Source organism: Cariama cristata, unplaced genomic scaffold, assembly GCF_000690535.1.
Source record: "Cariama cristata isolate BGI_N322 unplaced genomic scaffold, ASM69053v1 scaffold1004, whole genome shotgun sequence".
Taxonomy (NCBI): domain Eukaryota; kingdom Metazoa; phylum Chordata; class Aves; order Cariamiformes; family Cariamidae; genus Cariama; species Cariama cristata.
Genome location: NW_009612133.1, coordinates 1,693 through 12,472, shown reverse-complemented (window position 1 = coordinate 12,472; position 10,780 = coordinate 1,693). Strand labels below are relative to the sequence as shown.

At 35.3% G+C, this 10,780-nt stretch overlaps 1 protein-coding gene across 1 annotated transcript in view; it reads left to right on the top strand.

Moving 5' to 3' along the window:
• LOC104160374 (actin-related protein 3) overlaps window positions 1-9,796 on the top strand; it is an 18,192-nt gene extending 8,396 nt beyond the window's left edge. Inside the window, exons 6-13 of the mRNA XM_009698479.1 lie at window positions 658-753; window positions 1,316-1,423; window positions 3,543-3,686; window positions 4,379-4,552; window positions 5,362-5,454; window positions 5,926-6,051; window positions 8,041-8,124; window positions 8,514-9,796. Of these exons, the coding sequence (XP_009696781.1) occupies window positions 658-753; window positions 1,316-1,423; window positions 3,543-3,686; window positions 4,379-4,552; window positions 5,362-5,454; window positions 5,926-6,051; window positions 8,041-8,124; window positions 8,514-8,609 (921 nt within the window). The 3' untranslated portion in view covers window positions 8,610-9,796. The remainder of the gene's footprint in view (window positions 1-657; window positions 754-1,315; window positions 1,424-3,542; window positions 3,687-4,378; window positions 4,553-5,361; window positions 5,455-5,925; window positions 6,052-8,040; window positions 8,125-8,513) is intronic.
• The last annotated feature ends 984 nt before the right edge of the window (window positions 9,797-10,780 follow it).

Genomic DNA, 10,780 nt, shown 5'->3' with positions numbered 1-10,780 from the left:
TTAAATATTTTGTAGCACTGACCAAAATGGTCTTTCAGTGAAGAGACTTAATATTAAGTATGTTTGATGTTTTTATGAAAATTATAGCGTACTATCATAGCATATTGTATGTTGTTGCTAGCTTCTCCCAGTCAGTACATTTCTACATCTGATCATATCAACTTGTTTTATAGTAATTGCCTTCTCATGAAAAAACAGGTTTTTTCTTTAATGAATCACTGAGAAATTTTTAAAATAATTGTCATTCTTTAAGTGTGCTAAACTGCATCCTTTGACATATTTAGATTGATAGTTCTTCATTATTTGAAGTGAAATCAAAAGTTGCAACCAACCCACAAAGGGGGCCTTCGATGTAAATTCTTAAGCAGTAATTACTATAACATTTGTATTGCACTTCTGTTTTTCTGTTTTTCACTCAAATCATTGTGTTTTTGCAATACAGTTTGCATAAATTCTGTTATTGTCAGAGGAGTTTCTAGATTTTTTAATTGCACTATTTGCCTTTAAAAGCACCCTTTGTACATTATTGTTTTTACATGCTATTGTTGAATGACTCATCTTCCAAAACTTAGGATTTGGTGATTTTTTTTTTTTTTTTTTTAAAAAGTCAAGTGTTTGATTTGAATGTAAGTAAAACTTGGGGTTTTTGTCTCACAGACTGAGCCTCCATTAAATACTCCAGAGAATAGAGAATATACTGCTGAAATCATGTTCGAGTCTTTCAACGTTCCAGGGCTATATATTGCCGTTCAGGTAAGCGCAGGGCTATTGAAGATTAGAGCTACAGTATTTCTGCTTGAGCTAAAACTAATTTCACTATAAAAACTGTGTGAGTGGTGTTTGGAATACTTTTGTGGACTTTTGGTTAGCAGTTTCACCACTACATGTTTGATATGCATCGATTCTGTCATCTGTTAGCTAGATACTGTTCCTCTGTTACCTGTATAGAAGGCGGCTTCTAAGGAGTAGAGTATCTGTTGCGTTATAAATAAATCAAACCAAAAACCAAACTAACACACCACATCGTAATAATGGTATTAGGCCAGGAATTGAATCCCTCTCAATGTGAGGTAGCAAAAAAGATAGTTGAACTTGGCTAAAAAAGCATCGGGCAGGAGTGAAAAACTACATTTATGCAGCCTCTCTTTCGTAAACTGTTGTATACACATATATAATATTACTAAATCAGTTTCCATGCTATAAATTACCATCAGGGTGTCAGTCTTGGGTATTGTTGGGAGGGGTAGTGGAAGATGGGATCTGCAATGCAGTGCTTTTATTAAGATTTGGTTTTTTGCATGTGTTCTTTTACCAGGCTGTCCTTGCCTTAGCTGCATCTTGGACGTCAAGACAAGTAGGAGAACGAACACTGACTGGCACAGTTATAGACAGTGGTGATGGTGTCACTCATGTTATTCCTGTGGTAAGTATACATCAAAACTGTAGAAACAATTTAACTGGAGAACAGTTTGTCTTGTAACTTCTCTGAAGGTTACACGTACACAGACTGAAGTATAACTAGGAATCTTCAAAAATGTCGGATCATTTCCAGGGCTGTGGGTGTGGATTTTTGTTTATTTTGTAGTGCAGAAACTCATGAAAAACTTCTCTGCACCCTGAGTTTGTAAGGGCATATTGTCTTTCAGTGACTTCTCTTAAAAGGTGATTTGCCAAGACCATGCTAAGTGATGAATGAAATTGTATTGCTTTATCCTATTTCCAGTTTGTTTTGCTGGTAAGAGTGAATGTGCTTTTTACAATAGTTAGTCCAAAAACTTTGGAAACTTTTTTGTTTAGTTTAGTCTATTCATATATAAAATAGATATGATACAAAATATTTGAGGGCAGGTGTAGTATTGTTATTTATCTCCATCTGTTGATCAATGTTTAGTATTGTGCTATCACGCATCAGTGATACAAGCAAAAAGAAAAAAGTTCCTATGTGACTGAAAAAACACCCCAAAAACCACACCATAAGGTTAATTAACGTTGAAGATCTATACCGATATATCGTTGCTAACTGCAAAAACTAGTATGATCATATGATGGTTTACTAAATAATTAACACTTACAGCTGCAGTTTCTTAATTGTGAAATTATTGATTTTGCTGTAGGTATGTATTTCCCTTTACAAAGCTACATATTTGAAATTTTATAGTTGGGATATTTAATAGTGCTTTTTATTTCGAGAGGCTGGTAATACGCGTCTCTGCCGATCTTTTCTTGAGAAGTTAAATGCATGTCTGCCTTCCAGATGCATTTTTTTCTTTTCAAAATGAAGTTAGATTGCAATTTTTAAGATTAAAATCTATATCAAGCTTTATCATGCCACAGCCTCAATTTTAAAAAATGTTTTGTTATACCTAATAATAGCATTAGTGGTGATCAAACATATGCTGTGACATAGCAATTTCTTACTAATCTTGGTGGAATATAGTGTCTAAATCTTTGTTCATGCTGTTCATCCACGATGTGGTATTTTTAATAAGGTGTAGGAAACAATTGGCATTTCAAACCTTCTATAGGTAAACTTTTAAAATTGTACTTAGTTCAAATTGCTGTTTAAAACAGTTGAACTTTTCCTGATTCATGGGTTTGGTTTTTTTTCAATTGAAATGAGAGTAGGTATTCTAGATCATTGGAAACTCCTTTGTAGAGTGACATTCGTTTGATTTCTGGAATTTTTAAAGATGTTGAACAAATTGACAGGAATAGTATACCACTTTTATAATAAAATAAAGAGGAATCAACAAACGCTTATCTCTGTAGTGAAGCTAGTAATAGTGGTACATTTTTTTGATGACTATTTTCTATGTTAGAAAGAACTTTTTACATAAATGTAAGGTGTATATAGGAAACTTTAAGCATTTAATATTAGTGTGATGTCTGGATTCATCTGTTTGGATGTAGGTCTGGTGAGGTTGAAGGCTGGTCTTGAACACTTTTGGTTTCTGCATTTAGACCATGTATTTTTAATGCCCCGATAGTGGCCCCCAGGATGAGTGCGACTTACCAGGGTAGACTGATGGATAAGTATGGGCCAGTCTGGTGTTCTAAGCGGTCTCAATTAATGTGCTGAAATGATGCATTTTCTCCCTGCTTTCAGAAAATTAATTTTGGTTCATGTGGATTGTAACGTCTTACATCAGTGGCTGTGACTGCAGAGCCACATCATTTATTCTAAAATAATATTTCACGATACAAGGTTCCTTGACCTTTTTGGTAAGAGTAACCTCATTTTGAAGAGAAAATAAAGGCCAAGGAATAGTGAGTATAGCTATTTGTCTGCCTTATGTACTAGTGACCTTTCTGTTCCTCCTAACCTTGTAAGAATTATGAACCAATGCAAAGTGAAACACTTTAACAAGTAAAATAAGGCTACTGAAGTATTGGATTTCTGGTAATTAAATGAGCCAGTCTTAAAGGGCTTCAGTCTCACAATTACAGATAGTGAGTAGGAGTTTAAACTCCATGTCTTTCTCCCTCCTAAGCTTTGTTGAAAGGAGTTCTTGTCAGTATCTTTCTCCCAATTTTATTCACAGGCCGAAGGATATGTGATTGGCAGCTGTATCAAACACATTCCAATTGCTGGGCGAGATATAACATACTTCATTCAGCAGTTGCTGAGGGAGCGAGAAGTAGGAATTCCTCCTGAACAATCCTTGGAAACAGCTAAAGCAGTGAAGGTAATGTGAACGTTGCAGACATTAAGGTTATTTTAGATCAGAGCTTGATATCTATTTTTAAAATACAGTAATCCCTTAAAATCATTGTCCTTCCAAGTGATGGTACTCTGTTTCTAAATAATATTAAAATGTCTAAATAATCTAATAACATGAAATACCTTACAGTTAGGTTATGCTCAGTTTGGCCTAGAATTTCACTCTTCACTTGTCTGCCCTTTCCCCTCCCCTCCCTTAATATTATTATATTCAGTAGGAAATGTTCTCGGTGTAATGTAAGGAGCTGTAATTACTCTTTTCTTTCTGAATGTTGATAGGTTCTTTTTTGTAGTACAAAGCTATTCTGAAAGACATGCAGTTTAAAGTACACTTAAACCTTGTTTCTATGGCAATTCATCAGTATACTTTAGAACTCATCTCTTGCCATCGTAGAAGTTTAGAGGAAAAATAGAAGAAAAATAATTTAGCTCAGCAAGATGTGCTGCTTTCAGTGCCGCACAGAAATGATTTGTAGCGGCGGAGCCATTATCTAACTGTATACAGTAAATGTCAGTTCAGCTGTTTTTGAAGCCTGTTCTGTATCTGCTAGTTTAAAACTCTTAAAAGTTTAAATTACTACAATTTTTTTAAAGTTCATACCATCTTCTCTGCTATACATAAGATGATACTTCTAACTGTACATATTCAATTTTCAGGAACGCTTTAGTTATGTTTGCCCTGACTTAGTAAAAGAATTTAACAAGTATGACACAGATGGTACAAAATGGATTAAACAGTATACTGGAATTAATGCTATCTCAAAGAAAGAATTTACCATTGATGTTGGCTATGAGAGATTCCTGGGGCCAGAGATTTTCTTCCATCCTGAGGTAAGTTGATTTGAATTGTCTACACCCTTTTGGTTTAGGTGCATTTTTGATGATAGCATATAAATAGTATTTGCAAACTTGTAGAAAAGTGGTTATCCCAACTTATATTTTTCCTTAATTGTAAATAGATACCAGCTATTGTTGTAAGTCAACATATTTCTGATTCATGATTGCTAGTAATCTTTGTACAAATTAAGGTTGATAGCTAAACAAAGGACTATATTTGAATTTTTAAAAGTAAATGGATTACTAACCCCGTATTTTCTTCTTGCAATTTTTAATAGAATTTCCAGGTCTCGCCACATTGAACCCTGTTTTCTTACCAGTCTATTGAAAAGTCAAGTTTCTAAATACTCTGTATCCTTGCCTTTCTAGCCTCAGTTTCTCTTCTAGTGTTGGGAAAAATTAAAAGGGAATAAAGCCTTTTTTTTTTTTTTTTTTTTCCTACACATACAGCCCTCCCCCCCAACCCTGGGCCCAAATCCCTCTGTTTTTCTGTTGCAGGTTTTTTTCATGTTGTACTGTTTTGCTCTGGTGCTCAGCATCTGAGAAGGGCATGTATTCTTTGACCTGTTACGGTGAACAAAAATGATCTAAGAGAATAGCTGGCAAAATAGATACTTCAGGTTTATTATTCTTTCAAACCTTTTGTAAATGACAGCAAAAATAGCTAACGTAACTATTTCTGTTATTAGTTTTCATGATATCTCTAGTATAATAGGATGGTTCTTCCCTTTTTCTTTACCCCCTTTCCTTTGCAATATGTGGTCCTATGTGTTGACTTGTCTTGATTTTATTCTTGATTGTAGTTTGCTAATCCTGACTTTACGCAACCAATCTCAGAAGTAGTAGATGAAGTTATTCAGAATTGTCCCATTGATGTTAGACGTCCCCTGTATAAGGTCAGTAGCTATAATGAATTTTTTAAATAATTGTTTTAGGAGGATTGTGCTTTATATGGAAATACATATTTGAAACTCTTGTTTTAAAAAACAAACAAACAAAACTAACAATTTTTCTAGAAACGAGTCCAATATGCAGAAAGCTTTATGTTGATCACTTTTTCAGAATGTGATGTTTCATTATTCAAACTCTTATTTAAAAGAAAGAAGGGAAACAAATCTGAGTGGAAGAAGTGAGATGTAGGAAGATATAAATGGATTTTAAAGCACAGACAATTTTAATGTGACAAGCTCTGTGTGAATTCATGTTCTGTCATGCTTAAGTGTTAGATACTTCAAAACTTAAAGTGAAAGCATACCTGCTAACTGTAGTTTTACGAACTATATTTAGATATTTAGAATGTAAGAACTGGATGAAGTTGGAGACTTACATTTTCAGAAGAGACTAATAATTTTTGTTACTCAAAACAGAATATTGTCCTCTCTGGAGGCTCAACCATGTTCAGGGACTTTGGTCGTCGTTTACAGCGAGACTTGAAAAGGACTGTTGATGCCAGACTGAAACTTAGTGAAGAACTTAGTGGTGGCAGACTGAAGGTTAGTTCTTGCAGCTAATGCATTTAACAAGCATCTTTCTCTCCCTTGTTACCTGGAAAATGCGACAATAACATATTGCAATGATATTCTTTGCTGCAATTTCTTTATTTTTCTTCTAAAGTTCTTATAGAAGCTTTTTGAGAGATTCATATATTGTAGAGAATTGTAAACTGGTATTGGAAAATATTTATGTAATCCTTTCATGCTAGGAAGCTACAATACTGTTTCCCCAGGTATGCACTTGTGCTGCCTGTCCCTTATTATTGAACTGAATCGGTCTCAGCTAATGAAAGGATGTGATTTTCAGCTGTTATGCAAAAGCAGTTGGTCACTCCCCAGCTTTTTTTGTGCTTAGTGCTTATTGATTAGTTATGAATCATTGTCCTCAGTCTTTTGAACCTACAGATGAAAAAAGAGAGATGGAACAAGCTCATTGTTGAGCCACCAGGGTAGTCGGAGAACTGGAACACTTGTCCTATGAAGAAAGGCTGAGGGAACTGGCTTGTTTAGAGAAGAGAAGCTGTGGGAGTCCTAATAGCAGCCACTCAGTATATGTGGGAAGATTATTGAGAAAGTGGGACCAGGCCCCTGACAGTGCTGAGGGGTGGGTGCATGAGACACAACAGATGTAAAATGAAACAAAAGAGTTTCAGCTTGGATAAAAGGAAAAACTTCTTCATCGTGGGGATAATCAGGCATTGGAACAGGCTGCCTAGAGAGGTTGTGCAGTTTTCATCCTTGGAGGTTTTTGAGATTCAGCTGGACAAAACTCTGAATAACTTCCTCTGACCTTGTAGCTGACTGCTTTGAGCAGGAGGATGAACTAGAGATGTTCTGAGGTCCCTTCCCACCTAAATTATCCTGTGATCCTATGAAATGACTTCATATTTTAACTAAACTGGATGATCCTTAATTTATGTTCTTTCCACTTTTGATTTCTGACCTAACTTTTGCATTTTTTTTCTGTTGACTGCAGAAATAAAAATTATTTTGTGGGGTTTTTTTCCTTTTAAAGCAAGATTAAGTGATCTTCCTCATTTATTTTTTTAGGAGTAATCTAGCTAGGTGAGCTTAAACAATCCTAAAACCCCCACTATAGCTTCATAATATGCCAGGTAGACAGCTCTGAAGTTTCAGTTATATACAGTTTTCTGGTTCAAGTAACCTGGTTTATTCTCAGTTCTCCTTACTAGACTTTTACCACTTAATAAGGAAGCAGGATATGAATAAAGACATCTGATGCGATTCTTCCTCCTTCAGAGTACTAGGCATTGCAAGTAATTACTGACTTGAATTTTGCGAATGAATTGCAAATGATTTTTACATGCTGTTTCAAGTTGTTCAGATTTAAGCAGGTTTAACTAGAACAAACAAATTACTTCTTTCTGAAACTGTTATGTACGCTGCCATTTTTGATAAGCACAAGTAAGGAATGAAGGTTTGTGGATATGGAAGGAAAGAGGGCTAACTGGAATGAGTGGTGTAGTTTTGAGAAGCATGACTGACTGTATTGGTCCTAGATAAACTTTCGATCTGCAGCTGATGCTTTGTTGAAATAATGACATGAAACTTAAAAATAGCTCTCTAAAGTGTTTTTTTGAAAGGGCTAAGTAGTATGGATCTGTTCCTACAACTGCATAAATAAACAATCCCTCAAGAAATTCAGCAGAAAATAGAACATGGATAATTGGAGAGGAACGCTGTAGTGGAGCTCTTGGGAGAATATTGGTGTGAATGCAAGTATCTCTTAATGTCTGATAAAGTAGGTAACTGGCAATTTATAAGCAAGAGCTATTTCTTAGTCTGGGTTCTATAAGAGAAAATCTGATGTTATAATTACAAATTTACATACCCAGCATTTAAAGAAATACTAATTTGTGAAAAGTAAGCTTGGAATATACACTCCTTTTTAAAAAGATCTAATTTTTACCAGCAAAAGTGACTTTTCATGTTTTTGTTTTTGTGTTTGTTTTTTTTTTACTTTTATAGCCTAAGCCCATTGATGTACAAGTCATTACACACCATATGCAAAGATATGCTGTTTGGTTTGGAGGATCAATGCTGGCTTCCACAGTAAGTTAACTATAAAGCTGAACATGTTTTAGTCATTTTGGCTTTTGGAGTTCTTTTGTGTTTGTCACTTTATATTAAATGCATTTGGGGGATTTCTGATAGGCATCAGATAGCAAGTATACCCTCCCTGCCCCCTTTGAAGTTTTTGCATTAGACTTTAAAGATTTGAAAGAGCAAATGAAAGCTGTATTACAGCTTTGTGTGAGTTGTTAAATAGCGTATTTTAGTTTTGTGGCAAAAGAGACTGTTTGCTTTAGTGTTTTGCCATGTGTGATGTAATACTAATTTCAGGACTTCCAAGTGTTTTTCCATTTGCTACATAAATGTTAATATTGTTAAAATAAGGTGTACGTACCATTGACTAATTTTTCTTCTCCTTCCCTTTACAGCCTGAATTCTACCAAGTATGCCATACCAAAAAAGATTATGAAGAGATTGGTCCTAGCATCTGTCGTCACAACCCTGTGTTTGGAGTCATGTCTTAAAGCTGACCTCGGAGGGGTCAGGGATAGGGAAGCGGGGAGGAGTCGTCTTTCTGATTAGTTGTTTGTCTGATGGCTGGTATTAAGATAACAAACATGACTTCACAATAAGAAAAAGACCAAACACAATTAAGCGGGATTGTTTTAATAAGTGTCTCAACATGCGGATGTAGTGGAAAGCCAAAATGATCACGTTTTTTCTTTAGATTGATTATTTGAACCTGTGCGTAACAAAAAAAAGGTGGATTTTAGTTCTTTCTGTGCCCTGATATTTTGTATATTAATGAATTATCTAAGATTTGATGGATTTGATGGTGTGTAGATAGTCAGCTCTCTAATGCTTCCGTTGTACCCTTTCATGGGTGCAATGCAGGAGCTTGTTTATATTTCATACTTTTTTATACTTTGAGGAAAAATATGAATTAAAGAAACTGTAATATTTGAGGAAAAAAATTTACCAGTGACCAACTTGAAAGTAAATTAAAAAAAAAAAGTCATGAGTCATGCAACTACTTCTTGCAAATCATGACCAGTCTAAATCCTGGGTTCCATACAATGCGAGTGCTTTTGGAACTAAGAAGCTAGTATCTTGGATTAACCGATGCCTGCTAGTGCTTTCTGATTACTTGGTGCATTTTCATACTATCTCTTGCTTTAAAAAAAAAAAAAAAAGTAAAGACAAGACTGTTGGACCAGTATTGCAGTTCTGTAGTGTCATTTCTAATTAAACCAAATAATCAGGTTATCAAAATTGGTGTATTTAAAGCCTAACACCATTCCAATAAAGGCACAAAATTTCTTTTTATGTTTGCGTCAGACTTGTTAATCTCATTACATGGGAAGTTGTGAGCATGGGTTCCTACATATCCGCTATGGCTTTTGAAGAGTTAAGATTGGTCTGTAAGGTAGAGATCATTATGTGCGTTGTGTAAACTGAAGTGTGAGCATTTTAGAACTGCAGTTTATATGTTCATCTAGATAGCACTTAGCTATATAAACCTAACATCTCCTCCATTGTTAGGTTTGTTCATCTACTTTGTTCTGTAGCTTTTTTCCCACCGCTTTCTTTCAAGTGGTGGTGTACAGGAGACAGCACTGCATTTAAATCTCTGTGGTTTTTCTGCAAGAAAATACTATGTAGATAAAAATGAAATGAAAGCAATCTCTTTCTCATTCTTTCTAGGAAGAACGCTTCTTATGTTGAATGGAATTACTTACAATTTCTGTTAATATTTGATGCAAGAAAACTTCTTTAGACACTTCTGAACTGACAAATGTAGTTAAGGTTGTTTATGTAGAAGACCACAAGAGGGAGATCTCTTGGTTTCTTCTGAGTTGTAAAGATGCCTCAGATTTTTTCCAAGAGAAGCTTATCAATTGCCAGAGCCTCTTGCTTCAAAGCATGATAAATGAGACTCCAAAACAAAGATGAATATGGGAACGTATTTTTACAGCAAGCATTATAAAACTTCACATGCTGGAATTGAATAAAACCTTGGTGCAAACAAGAAAATGTTAAATAATTGTATTACAAAACTATATGATTAACATCTCCCTATCGATGATACAGTTTTATTAGTTTTTCAAATCGTGACTTTTTGAGTCATTACTGCTGGCTGATTCCTGTGGTAAGAAAGACCAATTGGCAAATACGTGTAAAATAAAGAAGTTAATTTAAGCTGTACTTTTCCAGCAGTTCCCTGGTTCTGCAACTGTATCATGCTCTAGTGACTGGATTTCTTGATATGCTGCAATGGCCTGAAGATAAGGCAAGGTTGTGGTTTCTTCCACTCTAGAAAGTAGAGTTAAAAATTCACTTGAAAACCTCAAGAATAGATACATAGCATAGTGAGAAAATGTAAAGAAAAGGAGTGAATGCTGGTTCCTGTCAGGCACAACTGTATGTAGATCTCTAGGATTACGTGCAAAGACACACAGAATGTGTAGGTATGGAGATACACCCTTAGCTGAAGGACAGGCCTGGTGTGTGTTAGCTGAAAGGTGTACTGCAGCTAGCCCTAGACGGGATCACAGCTCTGGTTTGTGGATCTCTTGGAATGCAGGTCAGACATGTTTTTCCCCTGTTTGCTGTCACATTCAGGCATCTGTTGCTGCATCTTGGAGGACCTGAGGCAGTCGGTGAAACGGCACCAGTGGAATTTGGTTAATGTGCA